Here is a 23,212-nt window from a genome sequence, read left to right as displayed (position 1 = left end):
TAGACCCATTTGCAGCCTACAACATTCTTGCCAGCAGGTGATGGAACCAAATCTGAAGTCTTGAGTGTTAGCCAAAGCAGTTAACTCGTCATTCATAACAACAATCCAATTGGGATCATGACAAGCTTCCTTGTAGGACCTAGGCTCAAAATAAGTATGAAGATAGGAAAAAATAGACTGATAGGAAAGGGAAAAACATGTATTACAAAAACCATACCAGTTTGGAGGATGGCGGTCTCGCTTTGGAAAGCGAGGTGCAGAAGGAGCAGGATCTAAAGAAACAGCTAAAGGGATAGTAGAGCTAGAGACAGGCGACCTCAGAAGTGTTTTGCGGCGTTGATAAACAAGAAGAGGAGCAAGGGAAGCGGGAGCTGGTGAGGAAATAGTTGGCAAGATATCAGAAGTGCTTGTAAGAGGCAAAGTAGAGTAGAGACCTCAACATCAAAAACAAACTCGTCGGGAGAAACATCAGGAGGAAATGAGTCAATGTGAACCAATTCATCCTTGGTAATAGGATAGGGGTGGAAGGTATAGTGTAGTAGGGTAGTTTTTTTAAAAAGGTGAAATACCTAGACATATAGCTTTTTGGTGGCAGGATCATAGCACGAATAATCTTTCTGATTAATGCCATACCCTAAAAAGACACATAGGACACAACGAGAACTAAGCTTAGAGCGCTCCCGTTTAGGAAGGAGCACAAAGCATGCAGAACCGAAAATACGAAGAAGAGAATAATTGGGAGTAACACCAAAAAGACGCTCATACGGAAATGAGGCTGAGAGAAGAGGAGTAGGCATCCGATTGAGAAGATATGCAGCAGTGAGCACAGTTTCTTCCCAAAAAACAGACGGGACAAAAGACGAGAGTAACAAAGAGTGAGATGTATCAAGGAGATGGCGATGTTTGCGCTCAACTCGACCGTTTTGGACAAGAGTGTCAGAACACGAAGACTAATGAATAGTGCCATGATTAGCTAAAAACTCTTCAAACTCAGACAAGTAATACTCACCCCCCAAATCAGAACGGAGAACTTTAATGGTGGTTGAAAATTGAGTGCGATCATGAAGTGAAAATTAGAATATATTTTGTAAAAATCAGATTTTTGAGTCATCAAGTAAACCTAGGTAAACCGACTGTAATCATCCATGAAAGACATAATATTGCGAACCACCCTTGGTAACTGTAGGGGAAGGACCCTAAATATCAGTATGAATCAATTGAAAAGGAGAAGATGAAATAGAACTATTATTATTAAAAGGAACAACAAATATTTTAACTAGTTTACAACCATGACACTCAGAAATATCATCAATGGAAAATTTGCCTAAATGTCCAGACCGAACTAACATTCTCAAACTATCACTCGACAAATGACCTAACCTAGAATACCAAATATAAAATAAAGAAGACTTATTGTTTAAACAAAAAGAAGACAATGCAGTAGAAGACACTTCTAGAGGAACATGCAAGCTGTCCAAGATATATAGGTCTCCAACTCTACGCCCGATCTCAATTTGCCACTTGGATACCCAATCCTGCACAACACAATGAGAATAACATAAAATAACATCAAAATCGGAATCAGATAATTGATTAATAGAAATAAGACTGAGTGAGAGGTGAGGCACATAAAATACAGGAGAAAGAGACAAATGGGCAGAGGAAATAGAACGAATAGAGTGTATAAGCATAGAAGAACCATTAGCTGTAGCAATAGTGATAGAAGGAGAGACACAATTACTGAGGAGAGATGCAACAAGGGTCATATGATGTGAACAATCAGAATAAAAAATCCACGAAGTGTGGATATTAGATGAAGAGGATGAACCAGATAAATCTAACTGAGTTGTAGTCATAGCGGAGGCCTGGGATGAAAGATTTGGATTGGCCACCATGAAAGACTTGAACTGCTCAAACATAGACTGCATATTGGAAGATGGACCATTCTCAGAAACAAGTGTAGAAAAGGCGGCAAATGAGCGAGATCCCGAAGATGTCGGCTTAGAGGATGGTGGACCAAATGAACGACCCTTAGGCTGCAAAAGTTTAGGACAAACATGTTTCCAATGGCCTTTCTGATGACAGAAGCTACACTCATCCATGGAAACCCGAGGCTTAGGCTTACCAGTAACCTGAAATAAAGGAGGTGGGGTGGGCAAGAGCAGAGGAGTGGCAAAAACTAACTGGGAAGCAGCAGGAGCACCATGAGTTACCTTAAACCAAGTTTCTTCCGCAATAAACTCATGAACAGCACCATCCACAGAAGGCAAGGGAGACCGATGAAGAATAGCTCCCCGAAGTGGCTCAAATTGATCATGAAAGGCCATAAGAAATTGAACAAGATGTTGTTTCTCCTGATACTTGGTATAACTGTCAAGTAACTGCAAATCTAACGGTTCTAGCAAAGCAAGTTGATCCCAATAAGTAGTCATCTCATTGTAGAACTCCTAAATGGACTTATCTTTCTGACTAGCACTGCGAATAGACATCTCAAGTTCATACTGTTTTGCAAAGTTAGACTCAAGGTACATAGTTTTCAAATAGTCCCAACTTGTTTAGAAGTAGAATACTTGGAAAAAATTCATACCAATGGTAGTTTGAACTGAGTTATGAAACCAAGTAAGAATTTGTGCATTTTCCTTATCCCATTTAGCAACATCGGCTTCAGTTTTTTGAGATTCCGTAAGTCTAATAGTCACACCAATCACATAGTTCCACATGCCTTTACCCATTATAAAATTTTTCAGGACATGAGACCAATATGAGTAATTGGTACCATCTAACTTAGTGGTGATAGCTTGTAATTTATCATCAGCCATAGTCCCATAATTAAGCAACATAGTAAAACCAAAACAGAGGACTAACCAAAGTTGATATTGCTATAATTACAGAACCAATTAGGTCAAACTTATAATAACCTTATCACCACAAATATCAATCAGAGAGAACTAAGGCAGAGCAGAGAGACCATAAATATCAATTAGAGAGAACCAAGGCAGAGCAGAGAGAGAGAGAGCGAGAGAAAGAGAGAACCTAAAACCAGAAGTCGATACTTTGATTGTGTGAACTAGAGGAAGACACAGCGAGATCACCAATCTGAGTCACACAGAGGAATTATAGAGCTTCGATCGAACTAGATGAGGGGTCGAAACAAGTTGAAGAGCACTCGGTTGTGTGAGACATGCAACCTAGGGCTCCGATGCAACCTAGAGACCAGAACCAGCAACCAAGAAGAGTGTAGTGCTTTGAAGTGCAACGAAGAGAACAGTGAACACAGAGAACCCCAACGAAGGCCTTACAAAGAGAGAAAGGGGCTACGATGGTCGATGATGACCTACGAAAGGTATGCTAACAACTTCGTCATGGCTCTAATACCATGATAACAAACTTGTATATTGATTAATTGAATCATCAATCAAATGAGTACAAATATATAATCTAATAGAATCAAACCATAGAACCTAAAGGACTAAACTATCCTCAATGAATAATATAAACTACAATAATTCACAAGGGCATAGGTCATAAGGCCTTAGTCCAAGGCACACGTAAGCCTAAAAAAGAATCCATAATCATACACTGAATAATGCAATTATAGCCTAATGTCATAAACAAACCAATACTCATTCCAATGACAAGTCAAAATAATAAATGGGCAGAACTAGCCCTAACCAACTCCATAAATATATCAAGTGGGACACAACCAACCTGTGCAATAAAACAATTCTATATAATACTAAACCAAAATGTATATGCACAATAATTGACATAAACTAGCTAAAAAATATATATCTTAGAGTCCCATCCCAAGTCCTCTCACCTGAAAATGTTAAACAACTAAATATGGTTCAATTTCAAAAGAAGAAGCATAGGACAAAAACTAGTTTGGAACACAGTTTTGATAAAACATTATGTTGAAAGAATTGAGTTCTATAGTTCAAAAATTAAAACCTCACAGTGTCTTAGAAAAAGCATTTGATGGGACCCCATTTGATGGGACTTAAGGCTTGGTTTGGTTTGGTTAGTGTCTTAGAAAAAGCATAACAAGTACATGTCTCCACTTAAAATAACAATTGCATAATCTTTCTCGTAATCTGGCTACCAAATAATAACAATAACACATGCCACAAAGTTCTCAAGGCAACAAAGCCGTATGGATCCAATATTGAACAAAGAGTCATTCTTGGGATGTTATCTTGGGCCTTTCCTCTAAGACGATCCGATTGAAGGTCACCTAGCCTAACCTATGTTTGTTCTTTGCAATTTTTGAGCACTAGAGTCATCGTAGCCTAACTCGGATTTATTCCTTAGTGGCTAGAGTCACCACACGCAGTGAAATAAGTTCCTTGGGCTTTTCACATATGGTCCTCACATAATAAGAATGATTCAATCTCGTACAACAAGATAGTTTACTATTACAAGCATGAACCCATAACAAATGGTTTATATATGCCAAGTTTACACGTGTTCTAGAATGACTCAGTTTCAGTGATGTAATAATAAATTTACCAAGGTAGTTTAGTCACGAAATGATAGTTCACTTTTGAGGGTAGGGAACATTATAAAAATACAAAGCATGCAACTACTCACCTAACAAGGGAACTGTAATAACCCGACCCTCGTATGTGATTCTGATTTATTCTCAATCCCTTATTCTGTGCTTTCAAATGCTTACTGTGAAATTTTATGAGGAATTAAGGTTAATTAAGTGAATCCTACGATTATGGATTTATATCTATTTATCAAGGAAAACATCTGTCCTGATTAAAATGTTTGCGTCAGAAATTGAGAGCCTTAGAGGCTTCATAATCTGAAATTGATCTCGCATTTGAGGTCAGCATGATTTTTAAGTCATAATAGAATTTTCGGTGAAATTTCAATTTGGAATGATTAAACTGATTAATTTTTGTCCTATTCACCTTTTATATATAAATGTGTTCCTTACAACTTTGACTTGGGAGCTTCATTTAAAAAAATCTCCTGAGAGAGAAGGCTGGATTAGAGAAGGGTTTGGGAGGTAGGAGAAGAAGATCATCAAGGCAAGTTGGGAATTTGAGAGATTTTAAAGCTCAAGGTATGGAGGTTTTGCTTTAGTTAACTCCTCTCTTGTGTATGAGTGAGGAATTTCTTGGGTATTCATGCAAGTTAAGACTTGTGTTGCTGTGTGTATATCTCACTCAAAGAATTGAATAAGTGTTTTCATCATGTTGTTGCTTGTGTTAATTTGAACCATGTAAAGGAAATTACATTTCATTCCTTCATGACATGCTTGAACTAAAATATATGAACATGACCATGTGTGTGTATATGTTATGTGGGTGCGAAGTTAGCAATCTCATGAATTGAGTTACGTTTAAAGGTTTCAAGATCAAGAATCTAGTTTCTATCTAGGTGGATATGTGGTTGTAAATTTTATTAACATGGTTGTTGAACCTATTTGAAGTCATGTAAAAACTTACCAAAAGGTTAGGTTTTGTATGAAATTTCGGACAGAATTTGGCCAAATTGCCGCACGTGCGGGAGTCATGGCCGCACGTGCGGGGAAGGGAGGAATATTGGGTTTTTGTTACTGCTAGAAAAGCACGTGTGGGCCTTCCCAGCCGCACGTGCTGGACCAACCGCCGCACGTGCGGGGCTCACAGCCGCACGTGCAGCCCATGCTGAGAAAAATAGTTTGCTCTGTTTTATGTGCTTAACCCTCTAGTGTTTTTGAAAATTGTATTTGATACCTTTTTGATACTGGCAAATTCATTCGAAGCAAAGTGAGTCCGAAAATGACGTAACAAGGAAAGAAACTAAATTGTGAGCTGTGTATGTGTGCAGGACATACTCCGGGAGGGACTACCGCTCTGTCACAACACTGTGAGTAATAGTACTGTAGTAGTACGCGTTACTTATCGCTAATAGTTACTATTGGCATTCTGTTAATTGTATATCAACTATGTTAGCTGGTGAATGACTCAAAGGATGTGTGAACTTCCACACAACTCTAGAACTCTGAATGACATTTAAACTATTATGCTCCAATGATATCTGGGCCTCTGGTCAATCTGTGAACTCTGTTAGGCCTTTGGCCAATCTGTGAAATATGTCCGGCCTAAGGCCGTTCTGTATATCTCTGGGCTTAATGCCACTCTGTTCAATCTGGGCTTAACGCCACTCTGTTTAATCTAGGCTTGAAGCCACTCTGTTTAAAGACTGGGCCCAAGGCCGTTTTGGAAATAATTACAGCATCGGATTAATTACACGTCTTTTGCATTTACATACGCATTGATGTGCATTATACTTCAAGTTGTTCATTGACTTATTTAAGTGCTATTATTCACTGAGATTGTCTCACTCTATATTTTGTCTGGTTCTGTAGGTAATAAATCTGGAGGTCAGCCTTAACCCCAATGCTCGTCTCTCTTTTGTTAACCTCTGTGTGTCCAGGCATTTGGATGAAGCCTACCCATTTTTGTGGAGTTTTGCTAAGTTTTTGGCCTGTACTCTGATTGTCTATAATATGTTGAAGTTTCCAATGTTCTTATTATACGCCCAAATAAGGGGCGGGGTTTGTATATGTGCATGTAAATATTTTCTATCTGATGTTCTGTTTGTGGTCCTAGCATGATAGTGGTCACTCAATGGATGTGGCTTCTTTTTATTTCATGTTATTTTATAATATTTAATGCTTCCGTTCAGGCCCCATATGTTATGTATAACAGGTTTAGTGTCCATTTCTAAATAGGGCATGCCCAAACTTTTAGGGGCAAGTTTGGGGCGTGACAAGTGGTATCAGAGCACGAGTTGCTGTCTCACACACGAATCCATTGAGCCTTATGATGTTTAGAAAAGACTTTGGCATCGTGCATTGCATTTTGAAAGTATGTGAAAGCTTGATGGCAACGTTAAATGTATTCTGTTAATGCTAACGGTTTTGCATCATACCTATTGTATATCTCATGTGTATGTTGTAATTGTTTATCACGTAGAATATGGTGAGAACAAGAACGGAAGACCTGGAAGATGCTACTTCTGCACGGTTGGATAGGATGGAAAGAATGATCATGGGAATGGCAGAGACCTTACGGCAACAACAACAATAGCAACAGCCACAACCGCCACCGTCACCGCCACTGGTACCTCCACCTGTGATACAAGATTTTCAAGCTGAGGACCGAACCATTACACTTACAAAGGAGTTTAAAAAGATGAAACCACCATCATTCAAAGGAGGAATAGAACCGATGAAAGCTAAGGCTTGGGTGTTGGGAATAGAAAAGTTGTTCAAAGTTTTCCCTTGTACCGAAGCCCAAAAGGTGCAACTTGCTGCCTTCACTATCGAAGATGAAGCACGGAGGTGGTGGATGCTTATGAGAACTATACACCCAGGATTAACATGGAACAGATTCCTAGAACTGTTTTATGACAAGTATTTTCCTCAAAGTATGCGAGATAAGAAGGCGACAAAATTTGAAACTCTCAGGCAAGGGAACAAGACCGTAGCAGAGTATGAGGCCTAATTTGCAGAACTAGCCCGGTTTGCACCTCATATGGTGGATACGGATTATAAGAAGGCACGAAAATTTGAAGGAGGATTACGGAGTGCTATCCTGGACAAAGTCAACATGTTAAAGTTACCAACCTATGTTGATGTGTTGGAGAGGGCTGTTATAGCAGAGGGAAACCGTGCTGCTCAGAGTCGGATTTCTGAATGGAAAGGAAAGAGGCAGAATAATCAATTATCAAGGGGGTCAACTACTCCACCTAGCAAGAGACAAAACTTAGAGACTTCCAGTGTTTTTACCCTTCCACCAGACTCAATTCCTGTTTGTTCAGAATGTGGAAAGAAACATCGTGGAACATGATATCGAAAGTCTGGAGCCTATTTTAGGTATGGAAAAACGGCTCATTTGGTAAGGGATTGCCCTCAGTATAATTAACAAGATGGCAATAGGGCTGCTACCAATTCAGCGGGGTCTACACCAACTCCTAGTACCAAGCCAGCTGCCAAATCTACTAACAACAAAGACACTGCAAGACAAGGCAGGGTGTTTGCATTGGTCCCAGGAGATGTGCAAAACACGACAACAGTGGTGTCAGGTACATTTATTGTTCACGGTCATTCTACTCATGTATTGTTTGATTCTGGCTCTACCCACTCCTTTGTGTCGAAATTATTTGCTCCCAATTTAGATAAATCTGAAGAAGTATTATCTTATATGCTATGTGTGTCCTCACCCTTGGGGGATTCTATGATCTGTACCTCTGTATATTACGCTTGTGAACTTCTAATTGGGGATGTCCGGGTATATGAGAATCTATTACCTCTTGAAGAGACCTTTTTGATATTATTATGGGTATGGACTAGTTGAGTGAATATGGTGCAACTATAGATTGTTTGACTAAACAAATCAGTTTCCACCCTCCGGGACAATCAGAATCTACTTTTCAGGGACAGGGAGTGACTTCCCCACCTTATTTGATTTCTGCAACAAAGGCTTGTAAATTAATTCAGAAAGGGTGTCAGGGGTATTTATGCAGTGTTTTGGAGGGACAAGTAATGAATGGGGGTACTGATATGATTCCGGTTGTCTGTGAGTTTTCGGATGTTTTTCTGGAGAAATTATCGGGGGAGTTAGTGGACTGTGAAATTGAATTTACCATTGAAGTGATACCGAAAACCCAACCTATTTCTAAGACCCCGTATAGAATGTCACCAGCTGAAATGATGGAATTAAAGATTTAGCTGCAAGATTTACTTGATAAGGGGTTCATTCGCCCAAGTGTGTCTCGTTGGGGTGCACCAGTTCTGTTTGTGAAAAAGAAGGATGGAACACTCCGACTTTATATCGATTATAGGGAACTCAATAAGGTAACGATCAAGAATAAGTACCCTTTTCCACGGATTGATGATTTATTTGATCAGTTACAAGGGGCACAGGTCTTTTCTAAAATTAATCTACGGTCCAGATACCACTAATTGAAGGTCAAAGCTAACGATGTTGAGAAGATTGCTTTCCAAACTCGATATGGTCATTATGAATTTCTGGTTATGCCCTTCGGAGTTACTAACGCACCAGCAGCATTTATGGATATGACGAATCGTGTCTTTCAGCCTCATCTGGATGCATTTGTGGTGGTCTTTATTGACGATATTGTCATTTACTCGAAGAATGCAGAAACTCACGAGAATCATCTTCGCTTAATTCTTCAAACACTTCGGGAAAAGAAACTGTATACAAAGCTGAAGAAATGTGAATTCTGGCTACAAGAGGTGGCATTTCTAGGGCATGTTATAACAAAGGAAGGAGTCTCTGTTGATCCACACAAAATTGAGGCGATCGTGAATTAGCCAACTCCTACTAATGTGACTGAGGTACGTAGTTTTATGGGATTAGCCGGATATTATAGGAGGTTTGTTCAAGATTTTTCCAAAATCGCTATGCCACTTACACAATTGACTAAAAAGGGAGTTGCATTTGAATGATCAGAACGGTGAGAATCTGCTTTCCAAGAATTGAAAACGAAGTTAACTACAGCTCCGGTTCTTGCGTTACCATCTGGTATGGAGGGATTTGTGATTTACAATGATGCTTCCCATAAAGGTTTAGGGTGTGTGCTTACGCAAAGTGGAAGGGTTATCGCTTATGCTTCACGCCAGCTTAAACCCCATGAAAAGAATTATTCCACACATGATCTTGAGCTAGCAGCAGTAGTTTTTGCTTTGAAAATATGGCGACATTATCTGTATGGCACTACTTGCGAAGTTTATAAAGATCACAAAAGTCTCAAGTACCTTTTTACTTAGAAAGAGTTGAATATGTGTCAATGACGGTGGTTAGAGCTAATTAAAGACTATGATTTACAGATCCATTACCATCCCGGTAAAGCCAATACAGTTGCAGATGCACTTAGTCGGAAAAATATGGGATATTTGGCAAATCTATTTACGGAGCAAAAAGAGTTGGTGATCGAATTGGATAGAATGAACGTAGAGCTTGTGATGCATGGATCGGAGGCCGTAATAGCAGCAGTAATGACCCAACCGACCTTACTTGAGGAGATCAGACTACATCAAATGGAAGATGAAATTCTAAAGAAGATATGTGATGAATTAGAGACAAAACCAAAACCGGGGTTCAGCTTGGTGAATTCAGTACTCAAATTTCAAAACCGAATGTGTCCAAAATGTATTGGAACTGAAACGGAAATTGATGGAAGAAGCACATACCTCGAAATTTTCAATGCATCCGGGAAGTACTAAAATGTATCGGGATTTGAAACAAAATTTTTGGTGGCCGGGTATGAAAAAGGAAATCGCGGTGCTCATTTCTAAGTGTTTACAATGTCAGCAAGTAAAGGCAGAGCATCAGAGACTAGCAGGATTGTTGCAACCCCTTCCAATCCCGGAATGGAAGTGGGAACATCTTACCATGGATTTTGTGGTACGGTTACCACGGACTCCTCGGGGTATGAATTTTGTATGGGTTATTGTGGACCGATTAACTAAGTCTGCTCATTTCCTAATACAGATAAACTTGTTGTGATCTACATGAATGAAATTGTAAGACTCCATGGTGTTCCAGTCTCAATTGTGTCAAACAGGGATCCAAAATTTGTTTCAAGATTCTGGCAAAGCCTACAGGAAGCACTGGGTACAGAATTGAAGTTTAGCATAGCCTTTCACCCTCAAACAGATGGACAATCCGAGAGAACGATACAGACATTAGAGGATATGCTCCGAATGTGCGTATTGGATTTTCAAGAAAGTTGGAAAACCCATCTGCCGTTGGTAGAGTTTGCATATAATAATAATTACCATTCGAGTATTGCAATGGCACCCTGTGAGGCTCTGTATGGGAGACTGTGTCATTCTCTCGTGTGTTGGGCCGAGATTGGAGATAGATCATTGCTAGGGCCCTAAATTGTTCAGTTAACGATTGAAAAGGTTAAAATTATTCGGGAAAGATTGAAAACTGCTCAAAGTAGACAGAAGAGTTATGCGGATAACCGACGAAGGAATTTGGAATTTGAAGTGGATAGTCATGTGTTCGTGAAAGTCACCCCAATGAAAGGACATCCGAGATTCAGAAAAAGGGGTAAGTTAACACCCCGATATGTTGGTCCCTTTCAAATTTTGGAAAGAATGGGCCCGGTAGCTTACCGAGTTGCTCTTCCGCCAAGTATGAGCCAAGTGCATAACGTGTTTCATGTTTCTATGCTTTGAGGATACCTTCTGGATCCGTCTCATATCATTGATTATCACCAGATTGTTCTAGACGATAAGCTAGAGTACGAAGAAAAGCCAATTCGAATTCTGGACCGACAAGTGAAACAATTACGAAATCGAGAAATCCCGATGGTAAAAGTTGAATGGCAAGAGCATTACGGAACCGAAGCTACTTGGGAGAAAGAAGAGGAAATGCGACACCAATATCCGCATCTGTTTCCGTTTGAGGTAAAACAAGTTTGAGGAACCAAACTTATTTAAGGGGGGGAGAGTGTAATAACCCGACCCTTGTTTGTGATTCTGATATATTCTCAATCCCTTATTCTGTGCTTTCAAATGCTTACTGCGAAATTTTATGAGGAATTAAGGTTAATTAAGTGAATCCTACGATTATGGATCTATATCTGTTTATCAAGGAAAACATCTATCATGATTAAAATGTTTGGGTCAGAAATTGAGAGCCTTAGAGGCTTCATAATCTGAAATTGATCTCGCATTTGAGGTCAGCATGATTTTTAAGTCATAATAGGATTTTCGGTGAAATTTCAATTTGGAATGATTAAACTGATTAATTTTGGTCCTATTCACCTTTTATATATAAATGTGTTCCTTACAACTTTGACATTGGCGCTTCATTTAAAAATATCTCCTGAGAGAGAAGGTTGGATTAGAGAAGGGTTCGGGAGGTAGGTGAAGAAGATCATCAAGGAAGGTTGGGAATTTGAGAGATTTTAAAGCTCAAGGTATGAAGGTTAACTCCTCTCTTGTGTATGAGTGAGGAATTTCTTGGGTATTCATGCAAGCTAAGACTTGTGTTGCTGTGTGTATATCTCACTCAAAGAATTGAATAAGTGTTTTCATCATGTTGTTGCTTGTGTTAATTTGAACCATGTAAAGGAAATTACATTCCATTCCTTCATGACATGCTTGAACTCAAATATATGAACATGGCCATGTGTATGTATATGTTATGTGGGTGCGAAGTTAGCAATCTCATGAATTGAGTTATGTTTAAAGGTTTCAAGATCAAGAATCTAGTTTCTATCTAGGTGGATATGTTGTTGTAAATTTTATTAACATGGTTGTTGAACCTATTTGAAGCCATGTAAAAACTTACCAAAAGGTTGGGTTTTGTATGAAATTTCGGACAGAATTTGGCCAAATCGCCTCATGTGTGGGAGTCATGGCCGCACATGTGGGGAATGGAGGAATATTGGGTTTTGGTTACTGCTAGAAAAGCACGTGCGGGCCTTCCCAGCCACACGTGTGGGACCAACCGCAGCACGTGCGGGGCTCACAGCCACACGTGTGGCCCATGCTGAGAAAAACAGTTTGCTCCGTTTTACGTACTTAACCCTCTGGTATTTTTGAAAATTGTATTTGATACCTTTTTGATACTGGCAAATTCATTCGAAGCAGAGTGAGTCCGGAAATGACGTAACAAGGAAAGAAACTAAATTATGAGCTGTGCATGTGTGCAGGACACACTCCGGGAGGGACTATCGCTCCACCACAACACTGTGAGTAATAGTATTGTAGTAGTACGCGTTACTTATCGCTAATAGTTACTATTGGCATTCTGTTAATTGTATATCAACTATGTTAACTGGTGAACGACTCAAAGGATGTGTGAACTTCCATACAACTCTGGAACTCTGAATGACATTGAAACTACTATGCTCCAATGATATCCGGGCCTCTAGCCAATCTGTGAACTCTGTTAGGCCTTTGACCAATCTGTGAAATATGTCCAGCCTAAGGCCGTTCTGTATATCTTTAGGCTTAATGCCACTCTGTTCAATCTGGGCTTAACTCCACTCTGTTTAATCTGGGCTTGAAGCCAATCTGTTTAAAGACTGGGCCCAAGGCCGTTTTGGAAATAATTACGGCATCGGATTAATTACATGTCTTTTGCATTTATATACGCATTGATGTGCATTATACTTCAAGTTGTTCATTGACTTGTTTAAGTGCTATTATTCACTAAGATTGTCTCACTCTGTATTTTGTCTAGTTCTGTAGGTAATAAATCTGGAGGTCAGCCTTAACCCCGATGCTCGTCTCTCTTTTGTCAACCTCTGTGTGTCCAGACATTTGGATGAAGCCTGCTCATTTTTGTGGAGTTTTGCTAAGTTTTTGGCCAGTACTCTGATTGTCTATAATATGTTGAAGTTTCCAATGTTTTTGTTATACGCCCAAATAAGGGGCGCGGTTTGTCTATGTGCATGTAAATATTTTCTATCTGATGTTCTGTTTGTGGTCCTGGCATGATAGTGGTTGCTCAATGGATGTAGCTTCTTTTTATTTCATGTTATTTTATAAAATTTAATGCTTCTGTTCAGGCCCCATATGCTATGTATAACAGGTTAAGTGTCCTTTTCTGAATAGGTCATGCCCAAACATTTAGGGGCAAGTTTGGGGCGTGACAGGGACAATATGATCCTTGCGAAGAATATGAAAGTCAAACTAGTGCCCTCAACCCTGAACCAAGTTTGAAAGACTACATGTCATTACTAACTCAAAAGTTACCAAAACGGAAAATAAACAAAGCAACTCCAAGCTAAAGTGCACTCATTTACCATATGCAATCATCAATAAAATAGTATATGATATCCCCCTCTCAAATACCTACCTAGTCGTGGTATTGAGCAAGGATTGATAGTAATGGAAAAATGGAATAAAGGATGCAGAACGAGGGAAAGGAGAAAGAAAACTAGAGGCCTACCTCCTAGATGACCCACACACGGCTACAACACACCCAAAGTTATCCCTTTCCTTGGCTATGACTTCTTTCTTTCACTTTCTCCCACCCTCCACTCCTTCGGCCACACACGACTGTGAGTAGTGGAAATTGTGAGAATAGTAGGTTTATGTATATAGGGTAGTATATATATTCTGTATATATTAGGGATTGATCATATAATTTTGTTTCCTTTCTTAGTTCTAGGGTTTGGATTGTTATATATATTGATGCATTCTTGTATCAAATACACAACGGAATATACGAATTCTCTCAGAAAACTTACATGGTATTAGATTGGTTCAAAACCCTAGGTTTGACATCAACCCATCTGGTTCGAAGTTGATTTGTCGACCCGTCTGGTTCGATCAATTCCTTTCTCTCGAACTCAACTGGTTCTCTTGTCTGGTTTGATTGAAGCTTTCTCTCTCATCTGGTTCATTTGTTCGCGATCAATATTTCACTCCTTATCTGGCTCGATTTCTGCCTCGCGAGGTCTCTATGTGGCTCTGGTTCATTCTTGCTGACTTTGGTTGGTGATCTCTTTGTCTCTCTCTCTGGTTCTCTGGTCTGAAGTAGTGAAGGTCCTTTGACTGGTGGTCTGAAGTCGTGACATTCTGGTCTTGGTCTGATTGCGATTGCGAAGAGTGTCTCGTCTCTGTCCATCAATCTCTCACTCAAGTCTGATTCTTTCTCACTCGAGAGGTTCACTGATCTCTCTCGTCTGAGCCTTATATTGTTGGTTATTTGTTAGATGGCTGGTTCTGTGATTCTACTTCTTGGGTATTTACACTTAAAACCCTTTAAGGTTTATTACACTAGAGCCCCCCTCAGTTTCCTGTTTAGTATACTCCGACCCCTAGCTTGGTTATTGTGGTCTATTTTGGGTGTATTACAGTTTAAACCCCTCAACTTTCTAGTTATCAGCCTTTGATCTTTAGTTTGGCTATTTTGCTTTATTACACTTAGACCTCAGCTGTCTAGTATTACGATGTCTTTGGCTTTTGATGAGTGTGCATTTTGCCATAAATGGGGCCATTGGAAGTACCACTGTTCCAAGAAATGATGTTTGCCTGCCTCGTCTTTTTAATAGTCTCAGAACCAATTCCGGGCTCCTCCCGCTACTTATGTTGCAGCTGCTCCGGCTCCTGATCTTGACTTGGCTTCCTTGACTGCTCAAATTAGTCAACTTCAGTATATATTATCTACCTTCCAACCATCTCCATCCGCCTCCATTATTTTCTCTCTTTATTCAGGTTTGCTTGGGTCTTCTTCAGGTATCTCTTCGTCTGTCTGGTTTTTTGACTCTAGTGCCTCTCGTCATATGACTTCCCATCTTTCCCTCTTCTCCTTGTAGCACTCCTCATGCTGAGTCCCTCTTCACTGACACCCATGAATCTGTTCCGCCTCTCCTCATTCCTCGTTTTCTCCATCTCCTTCTTCTCACACTCTCCACTGACCCCCATGAATCTGTTCCTCCTCTCCTCCTTCCTTGCTTGCTCTTTCTCCTTCTCCTTCTCCTCACATAAATAATATCAGAGCTTAGGGTTTTCCAAACACTTATATAACCGGTCTTTTTTTTCCTTTTATTATTATTATTATTATTATTATTATTATTATTATTATTATTAGACTTGCATCATAAATTTACTTGAGGCTTAAACTTAATTAAAATACCCTTCAATAATATGAATTGACATTTTAGGATTCAAGAAAATTAGTTTGATACTTATAAAATTATATTATCATAAATATTATCTTTATTTTATTTATTTATTTGTTATATCGGGATCTCACAAGTTTTTTATTCTTTATATACTCACCACTCTAATAATCCTTTCGAAGTATTACTTTTACCCATGTTTTAAATTGTGGTGTTTTTTAAAAATTAAAAAAGATTACATTTGTGGATCGCTACTACAGTTGATTGTGATGAATTGTTACAATTAAGCACAATTACAATGCAGAGTCAACTATACAACACTGTATAATTACAAAGGAACTCCAATAGTGGGATTGAGAAGCCCTCATATAGGGAAAAAATAAGTGAAGAATCATAGCACTTCTTGATTGATTTTTAATTTATTTTCAAATTCTTGGAATATTCTCTCTAGTTCATGAAGTTGAAAGTTGGCATTTTATCATGATTGTTTCTATGTCTTTTACCTAGACAAGTGGGTGGAAACATGTAAGATTTTCATATGAAAAGTAAACCTTGTTATAGTTTAATCATAACTTTACTCATGAGTCCTATTACTTCTACCTCTGTATTTGATGGCGAGACAAGAATTTACACATTTTGCGACCACTTTTGCCGACCAAAAAAATTTCTGTCGCAAAAAAATGACATTTGGCGACCAAATTTTAATTAGTCGCAAATGATCATTATTTTTGGCGACCAAATATTTTTGGTCACAGAAGGTTATATTTTGGCGACCAAAAAATATGTTGGTTGCAAAAAGTGGTATACTTTTGCCGACCAACTACAAATTTGGTCGCGAAAGGTCACATATTTTTTGGCGACCAAAAATTTGGTTGCGAAAACCTTATTTTCAGCAACCAAAAAAAATTAGTCGCCAAATTTGTACTTTTAGCGACTAATATTTTAGTCGCCGTTGATTAAGATTTGGCAACTAAAAAAATTTGTCGGCGAAAGAACCTGTTTTTGCGACTAATTTGACGTTTGGTCGCCAAAAGTTTGGGGGGAAATTTGATTTTCAGTGGGGGCGGGATTTGAATTTTCTTTCTCTCCTTTGGTGTCCACTCTCTCTACCAGGCCTCACTGCCAAGTCTCAGCCTTTCTTTCTCTCTTTCTCTCTACCTAAGAATCCTCCTCCACATCTTCTCTTTCTCTCTCTCAAAAAACCCCCATATTCAGTTTTGTATGGCAGTTCGCTTGCTAGCATACGAGGTAGCTGACCTCTGCCTAGGCAAGCCGCCTCTCAAATCTCTCTCATGGTCGATGTCATTTGCTACCTCTGCAAAGACAAAAACCTCTCTTCTCCTTCCTCTGCTCTCAAATCCCCTGTTTCTGTCTTGCTCCCCAAACTTCCTGGTCTTGTCAGGCACGTCGAACCCTCTTGCAGGTATGGCTCTCTTTCTCTTTCTCTTTCTCTTTCTCTTTCTCCACTTCCCTGTTCTTCCCCATCATCCATCTACAAAGGAATACATGATTTAGGGAAATCCATTTGCAAAAATTGGGTTTGTGTACTGAAATTGTTCATTGCGAAATTGATGATAGGCACTGGGTATAAACCGTTGATGATTTATTTGAAGCTATCAGATCTGAGGGCGCATCATTGTTTCATATTATTTTTGTTTGTTGGTCTGTATTTTCATGCTATTTGTGTATATTTAAAGCTGCATTCGATACTTTTTTTGGGATAAAAAATTGGGTTTTGGGTTTTATATTCAGTATTTATGCAATAAAAAATTGGGTTTTGGGTTTTATATCAGCATTTATGCAATGTGCCTGGTAGATTGAGTGATTCACTTTTATATTTTGTTGTATTTGCTTTTATAGATTGCTTGATGATAGGTTTTTCAATGTGTAGAGGGGTTTCTCCAATGTCCTCTACATGTTCGATAAATTGCCTCAAAGAATTGACCCCACAATTCCAGCCAAGAATCTATGCATGTTTTATATTATGTGTTATTGATTGTTACTAATTGCAGCCAAGAATTGATTGTTACTGATGTGTAGAGGGTTACTGATTGTTTTACATTATATTACCCCACAATTCCAATCAAGAATTGTGAATTGTGAATTATGAATTGTGAAGAAAAAAAAAATTTGTTTGGGGTTTTTTTAATTGTTCTCTTTTTCAATGAAACTCTAAACTTACTAATTTGTAGATTTAAGTTATGATTTATGAAATTAGGGAAAACCATTTGAGTTTTAAGATTTTCTTTTTTTGATTTACAAACATCACTGATTTTTTGGGTTTATTCTATTTATGAGTTTTATTTGTAACACTAATTTGTGATTTACATGTAGATTGAGTTTTAGGGAATTTTAATCAGAAACTGAATTTTAATCAAAAACTAGTGGAGCATGTCTATTATTTGGTATACAATGATTTTTAGCTTTTATGTTTCTTTTTTGCTTACTCTCATGACTAATAGTAGACAGAACCGAACACTTGCCTGCTAAGGTCAGGGCAAGCTCATTGATGATGTAGTTGTTGTTATTTTTGAACTTTTTTTTAAAAGCAAAATATAAAAATGAAAATGATAAAGTGAGCCGAATCACAAATAGCCCATGTCGGTGGATGGCTGGAGCGTGGGGTGTCTAATTGTTAATAATGACTCCACTGTTTATAGATCTCGCTTATGACTTTCAGCTATTGAATCTATCAACCCATTGGGGCTGTCTGGTAGTTTTTCCCAGTTATGCTCTGTTGCAATTTTGTTTACTGATTTTGGGTCTATGATTTTTCTTAAAATAGACCTATTAAATCCAATATATTTTTCTTTGAGAATTTATTTGTGAAAGAGTAGTGATCATTAATTCCGTGCTTTATTTTTGGCCTCATGCTGATAAATGATATTCAAGGTTCATGTTATCCCCATCTTCAGTTGCCTGTAAGTGCTTTACTTGTGCTTTACAATTGTGAATCAGGAAACTTTTAAATTACTGTCAAAGATGTCCAATTATGTCCAATTATAAATTACTTTGTTCCATTATGAATCAGATTTGTCCATTATGTCCAATTATGTCCAATTTTAAATTATTTTCAAAGATGTTCAATTATGTCCATTATGAATCAGATTTGTTCCAATTTTAAATTACTTTCAAAGATGTTTATGTCCATTATGAATCAGATTTGTTCCAATTTAAAATTACTTTGTTCCAATTATGTCCACCATTCCCTAATTCATTATTTTTGGAATTAGGCCATGAATTGATACTTTTTTTTTTCACTATTCTTTTTGTGTGATATGAACAATTGTGCTTTAGATAGAATATCAAGGAAATGCGTATTTTAGCAACCTAATGAACGAGTTTGACGTTGACCATGATTTTACCACTGCATTATGCTGGTTTGAATTCTTGTCCATTCAAGTCCTGGTTTGAATTCTGCTGGTTTACATTTATTGCTATTTATATTTTGCTCTTTAAACCACTCACTAAATCCTGGATTGAATTCTGCTGGTTTGAATTCTTGTCCATTCAAGTCCTGGTTTGAATTCTTATCCATTCAAGTCCTGTTTTTGTAGGTGTTCTGGTTGCACTCAAGAGTACAATCTCCACCATCCGATCATCCTCGACGAGGCCACCGACTTCTTCAATAAACACGGCGTATCTGACTTCACCTTCGATACTTGTAGACTCGTATGTCCTCCTCCTTGTTTACTTTCTCAATTGGGTTTTTTTGTAATTAGGGTTTTGATAACATTTTCGCCCTTTACAGTGGGGATGGAGGTGCCGCGCAAAACTCGCAGTAAGTTTGAGTTCAGTTGTGTGTTTCTCTACACTTGATTTTGAAGAGGGTTTTTCGCGATCTGGGCCATGGTTCAATCCTCTGTTCGGTTCGAATCTCAGTAAGTTTGAGTTCAGTTGTGTGTTTTTTAAGTGATGTGTTTCGACACTTTTGCCTTGATAGATTTTTGTTTTGTTTATTTTTTTTGTTTCTTCGAGATTCATATGTTTGAGTGGTCTCATCCCAGTTGGAACCACAATTCTATCTCCACCATGGTTCTAACAAGTTTCTTGTTTTAGATCGTAGAAACGTCACCCCATTAGGCAATTCTTGCAATTAAGTTTCTTGTTATGGTATTTTTTTTTTTGTTTATTTTTTATTTTTTTATCAATGGGATGTGTGTTAGTCCACTAGGTGGTGTTGTTGTATCTTGTTTGATTGCATTCTTGAGTTTTCTAAGTAGTCTCAAGATAAGGTTTCTGTTCTTCACGTATAAACCGTTAGCTTGCAATTCCTTGGTGATTCTTTCAAGGGTTAAGTGCCCTTCTTTTGCATTAAGAGTATATGGTATTCAGCATGAAGACAACACTAAGAAACGACCCCTAAGGTAATTGAGTTACAGAATTGATCTAAACAAAGTAATAAACTAAGGATCACGTATAAAAACACAATAATGTGACACAAAAGAAGGCCCATGGAACACTAGCTGAGCCCATGCGTAGAAAATCTTTAAAATGAAAAAAGAAGAAAAAAAAGATTTTTGACTCTTGAAGCATAAAAAAGATGTGGAAAACTAAACTAGCACCATGTCTAATTCAGGGTAATGAGATCATAATTCAGTTGTATATACTTTCAACTTCTCCTGCCATTTATCTCCTAAATCCCTCCCTAGCTTGGAAATATATGATCCCAACCCAATGAGCTAAAGGCATGGCATATTCAAATTTTAAAGATAAATATCATGTTTTTTTTTTTTCTTCACATGAAATGTGTATTGTAATTTGTATAAACTACAAGACCTTTGCCTCCATTCCTTAGACTTACAAAGACATTTTGCTCACAATCTTGTGCATTGTTTCCCATTTTCTGAATTTTTCACTATGGTTGAGATATATATTCAAATATACTGTTAGAAGTAATTTAGGATTATGCAGCTTTTTCTTCCTCATTACTCCTTGTTTTTGTTCCGTGATTGATAAACTAATGACTTTAAGGTGTGTAAGAGAGATCTTGGATCAAGTTTATCTTTCCACACACTTCTGTTTTCATGTTTGTTTTTTAGTTAGAGAAAGAAGTAACACCGTCCTCGAAAGTACGTGCAGATGTTGTAAGAAGTGGATTCTTGAATACCCAAAAGGGTAACGAATTGTTCTCATGAAATTCCTGTCATGCATTATTCTAGGGATTAAACTTGAAAGCTTAAGTCAAAGTAACATTCTGATGTTTCAGGAGCTTCTGATGGATGCCAAGATGGTAACAAGGTATCTGGTCAGCTGCATAGATATGAGCATCTGAGTAGAATGGCAACAATTGACGAGTCAGAAAGCCTTTCTGATATCGATGATGTTGAGGTATGCTGCAAGTTTTAAAGCAAGTTGTGTTCTTGACTTAATTGGTAAATGTTACCTGATTGACTTATCAGATCAGTGAATTTATAACTTCGAAACAATGTCAAATTTTTTACAGGTTGACAAATATCTGCACAGTAAGGAAGAGATGCATTACAAAAAGATTATTTGGGAACAAATGAATAGTAAACATGAAACGGTAATGCTGCCTTTTCTTTGTTCCTTTCTTTCAGATATTACCCTCTTCGAGTGTAGGTAATTTGGAGCAAAAGTTGGTTAATAGTCATGATGCTGTAAATACCCATGATATGTAGCTAATGAGATGAAATTGATTTGACAACAAAACCAATAACATTTGTTTTATTGTACTCACGGCCTTTTGACTACTATAGTCTTTCTGTAAGTAAAATCATAGAAGAACGAGCACTAGTTTAGATGTGGAGTCCTTTGAATGTACTGATTACACAAATAAACACATGTAAAGCCCTTTGTTGTATTGTTGAATATGTTGCCAAGTTAGATATTGAATACATGCATTTGTCTGATCTCAAAGAGTGCCATTCAATTGAAGCATGTAAAACTTAGGAGATTGAGACACGCTGTCCTGCTTCATTTTCTGGTAGGAATATTTAACCCTCATTTCGCCGTAAAACAGTTCTAGTTTGCACCTCAGAGGATCCTCACATCCGTTCACTTTGTCTCTTCTATTAGCACCACTTTTTGCACTGAAATGATTTGAATAAAAAATCTAAATAACCATAGGGGGGAGAGAGAAAACATTAATTCAGAGTTCTGAACTTATATAGTAGAAAAATGTCGGTAGTTCATATACTACATAGCATGTGAAATGCTGAAAGCTCATGGAATACCCTATTAGCTGCAGAGATAAATCTCCTAGTATGTCATCAATGCCGCATTCTTTGTACTCTCAGAAGTGCTTTATGGTTTGATTATGAGATGTGAGCCAAACCTATCCATTTTGTGGCCATATGCACCATAGTTAATGGGAAAACTAAATAACCAAATCCAACAGATGTGTATTGGGCCAGTTTGGTTTGGTTAGTGATGGAAACAAATCAAAAATAAGAATTGGAAGGGTAGAACAAATTGACAAATACCAATCCCCACAACACAAATGGTCTCGACCTCAAGTTAATGGTCACTTGAATATAAACTTACCTTCCCACTGAATTTTACAAGACTTCAGCTCCATTGCAATGACTCCAACCAACGTTGTCCTATGGTAATTCAATGGCGCACTTAACAAAGGAAACTTCAGTTCTTCCTGCCAATGAAGGTTGCAGCCCTTTTTATAAATGAAAACGAGACGTGGAGGAAAACACAGTCGTCATTGTCATTTTCTAATGTTTTTTTTCAAATACAGTTTCTAAAACAGGTAATTGTATGATGATAAGCCGCGTGTGTTTGGCTCAAGTTAGATGGAAGGATTGAAATAATCATTTGGTGGGATTATTCATCATATTTACATGAATTCTCAATTTCAAATCTAACAAATCAAGTTACAATATGATGCCATGTTATTTTACTGTTATTTTTGTTCCATTAATCTAAAATTTATTACTTGCTATGAGACAAAGCTACACTGAGAGTTGGCTAATGTATTTCTATACATCCATTTCAATGTCTTTACAGAGCCAAGGTGCCGAGAATGCCAACACGGAAGGCATAATTGCAAAATGCGATACAAAGTTTAACAAGAAGTTTAGCACCGACAGATTGAGTCTGAAATAAGAAAGAATGATAATGAATTTGACCACAAGACTGATTACGGTGATGGTGTTGAAAGCTGCGGAGCGTATGGTGTGGATTATGATTATGAGGATTGACATGAGATATGAAGAGCTTGGCTTTATGTTAAAATTTTAAAATTTATTATTTGATGTTACATTAGTTTATGAGAAAATTTTGTAAAAATATATTTTATTTTTCTATAATTTTTTCTTTCCTGACACATTCATCACATGACGATGAATATGCTATGAACTTGTGCCCTTACATAGCTTGAGAAAGAAATAAAAGAAAATTTTGATATTATTTATTAGAGAGGTTTTCACACCTTGTTTTCTTTTTTGGTAAACAAAGCATAACAATATATTAAGATAAAATAGTTCTGGAGTATTGAGCCCCTACAGCATCCGTTAATTTGAATGATGCTTTAAAATTATAGGTTTATTATGGATTGAATGAATTATTAGGAATTACAGGTGTATTGTTTTCCTGCTTTGGCGACCAATTTATTAGTCGC

The 23,212-nt window shown here is 37.8% G+C and overlaps 1 protein-coding gene across 1 annotated transcript; it reads left to right on the top strand.

The window, feature by feature from the left end:
• The first annotated feature begins 18,883 nt into the window (after window positions 1–18,883).
• LOC145795147 (uncharacterized) lies at window positions 18,884–23,001 on the top strand. Its single transcript, XM_082878144.1, has 6 exons — window positions 18,884–18,998; window positions 19,162–19,290; window positions 19,370–19,499; window positions 20,828–20,949; window positions 21,065–21,145; window positions 22,600–23,001. The coding sequence occupies exons 1-6, from the start codon at window positions 18,993–18,995 to the stop codon at window positions 22,696–22,698; spliced, it is 567 nt and encodes a 188-aa protein (XP_082734270.1). The 5' UTR covers window positions 18,884–18,992; the 3' UTR covers window positions 22,699–23,001.
• The last annotated feature ends 211 nt before the right edge of the window (window positions 23,002–23,212 follow it).

This window comes from Camellia sinensis, chromosome 1 (assembly GCF_055761805.1).
Source record: "Camellia sinensis isolate YWXY chromosome 1, ASM5576180v1, whole genome shotgun sequence".
NCBI classification, from domain to species: Eukaryota; Viridiplantae; Streptophyta; class Magnoliopsida; order Ericales; family Theaceae; genus Camellia; species Camellia sinensis.
The sequence above is the reverse complement of the archived record's forward strand: the minus strand, read 5'-3'. Positions and strand labels throughout refer to the sequence as shown.

Coding starts and splice junctions, on each gene's coding strand:
- LOC145795147 (XM_082878144.1), top strand. Junction 20,950..21,064: donor CTGATATCGATGATGTTGAG/GTATGCTGCAAG, acceptor AATTTTTTACAG/GTTGACAAATATCTGCACAG. Junction 21,146..22,599: donor TGAATAGTAAACATGAAACG/GTAATGCTGCCT, acceptor ATGTCTTTACAG/AGCCAAGGTGCCGAGAATGC.